Raw genomic sequence first — 2,500 nt, forward strand, 5'->3', positions numbered from 1 at the left:
GTCGGCCTCCCCGAGGCGGCGGGCGCCAGGGACTCGCGGGACAACCCCTTGAGGAAGAAGAAGGCCGCGAACTTGAACAGCATAATCCACCGCCTCGAGAAGGCCGCCAGCCGGGAGGAGCCCATCGAATGGGAGTTCTGAGGGCGGCGCCCGCCCGCCCCGGCCGGCTGAGCAGCTCCGTGCCGCTCCGTCCCACTCCGCTCCGCACCGGAGTCTCCAGGGGCCGGGCGGAGTCTCGCGGGGCTGGGCGGAGTCTCGCGGGCAGGGCCGGCCCAGGGGCGGCGCCGACTCTCGCACGGACCGAGTTGCGCACTTACCGCCCTGCGGGCCACAGGGCAAAATCGCCATAGGCCAAGGTGCATATAGAAACAAAGGAGCATTAAGCCCAATCTATGTCGTGTTTTCAAGGAAGAAAACGGAAATGTGTAGTCGAGCTTTTTTGTACCCTGAAGTGTTTTTTTTATTGCCCTAAGTGGTTTCCACAGGTTCTGGAATAACTCTTACAGCTTTGCCTTGCGCCCTCCTCTTTCGTGTGGGCTTAAAAAAAAAATCAAACCCACATATTAAAAGGGGGCTTTTTATCTGCCATCTAATGGCTTCAGAGCGATAATACACTATTATCTTCTTAAACCAGGAAAAAGGGGGGGGGGAGATTTTTCAGAAAAAAAAATTTAAAAAGAAAGTTTTTGTAGCTGTTCAGTTGCCACTAAGAGATTGCACAGTCAAACCGACTCTAAACACACTAGTTTGGATTCCTAAATATTTTCAAGAAAAGAATCTTCTCGTTTGAAACTTTGAATTAAAATAAAACACATTTACTCCACATATTTTTTAACAAAAAGAAAAGTCACATCAGGAAAATATCTGATTTTGTGGTAGCTGGCGTAGTGTTTTCTTGTAAGTGAATAGAATTCTGACATGTAGTGCACATTGATCCATAGCTTTAACTGACTCTGGGCTTTTGCTGACCAGGGTTTGTTTAATACACTCCATTCTAGGCCAAATCAGGACAAAAAGAAAAGATCCGAATCTAGGTATTTTATAATCTGCTTTTTAACCTCTAACCGCAGAGCACGCTGATCAGACCTCATATCTCGGAGGTTTAGGAGACAAGTTAGAACTGTAGCATGTACACGTTCATTTTGTTTAATTTATGGTGTCTACGTCTGTGTTCATGCGTCTGCACGTGTGCGAGCATTGAAAGGAGGAAAGAGTAGGCCGGCAAGGTCACAGCAGGCAGATCTGGGGCCAGATGGTCCCCGGCCCACGTAGACAGCAGTCTACAGGTCTTTCCTTGGCACAGAAGGCACCTCACCTCACACCACTCTCCTGGGCGCCTGATGGACTGAGCCCTGCCAGGGGAAGAGGCTCCCTGGGCCTGGGCAGGGCTCGCACGCACTCTCTCTTTCTCTTTCTTCCCACCACAAGCACTGATGACCCTGATGAACTCGTGGGAAGCTTCCTTCCCTGCAGAAGAGAGAACTCCCCCCACAAGCACTGATGACCCTGATGAACTCGTGGGAAGCTTCCTTCCCTGCAGAAGAGAGAACGTGGCAGTCTGGGCTCCGCTCCCACCCCCGTAGAGATGGCCCAAATTCACACCAAAACGTTGATGCTCTTCACTTCCAGACCAGACCATTTGCCCTTCATTCATTTCTCCTCTTGGAAAGTTCTTTTATGCACAGTTTAGGGCAGTCTAAGTATAAATCAGAAGTCTAACTTGTCTCTGATTCCTCCTGTTGTCTATGTGTATATGCGTGAGAATAGAGGTGGGTGAGCGTGTGCGTGTGTGCGTGTGTGCAATTTTATACGTCTGTGTATTTTCTTAAGTACCTGTGCACACATAGAGTGCATTACTGCCACCTTTTTTCAATAAGCTGTTTTATCAGTTATGGCTTCTACAAGTTTGCTAATTTAGACTCCTTTATTGCCATATCTTTAAACTAACAATAGATGATTTCGGTATATATATATATATATTTTTTTTTTTTGCTTATTTATAGGTGCTGTATTTTATTATCTGATTGTTAGGAAGGGATGAAAGGGGCAAATATTCTTTAGAGGGATAGACTGCCGGCAGTATTGGGTATAATTTACAAGATGTAGTTGTCATACTGTATATTACTGATTGAAAACTTTTTGACCGTATTGTGTATCATTGGAACCTTTGTCTTAGGTCAACATCTTTGGATGACATTTTAATGGTGCATTCATTATTTCTTAAGTTTAATTAATATTACTTTTTTTGATTTGGGGGGGTGGGAGGGAGTAATAATTTTAAATGTATGCTCCCGCTATCACACCTCAGTGTGCTTGTTATTAATTAACTTGTAGGACTTTGACTGTAAGATGTGAAACCACATTTCTTGCATGATGTTTTAGAAATTATGTATTTCATTTACAGTCTTTTAACCTGCAACTGCAGCACTTAGTTCAAATTTTCACAAATTTGTGTCACGACACTAAAGACAATGCCTTTTCATGAATAGGAAGTTTTCAG

The 2,500-nt window shown here is 45.1% G+C and overlaps 1 protein-coding gene across 1 annotated transcript in view; it reads left to right on the forward strand.

The window, feature by feature from the left end:
- CUX1 (cut-like homeobox 1) overlaps positions 1–1,397 on the forward strand; it is a 347,657-nt gene extending 346,260 nt beyond the window's left edge. The window contains exon 25 of the mRNA XM_008594606.1: positions 10–1,397. Within this exon, the coding sequence (XP_008592828.1) occupies positions 10–141 (132 nt within the window). The 3' untranslated portion in view covers positions 142–1,397. The remainder of the gene's footprint in view (positions 1–9) is intronic.
- Positions 1,398–2,500: the final 1,103 nt, after the last annotated feature.

Source organism: Galeopterus variegatus, unplaced genomic scaffold, assembly GCF_000696425.1.
Source record: "Galeopterus variegatus unplaced genomic scaffold, G_variegatus-3.0.2 Scaffold164, whole genome shotgun sequence".
Lineage (NCBI taxonomy): Eukaryota > Metazoa > Chordata > Mammalia > Dermoptera > Cynocephalidae > Galeopterus > Galeopterus variegatus.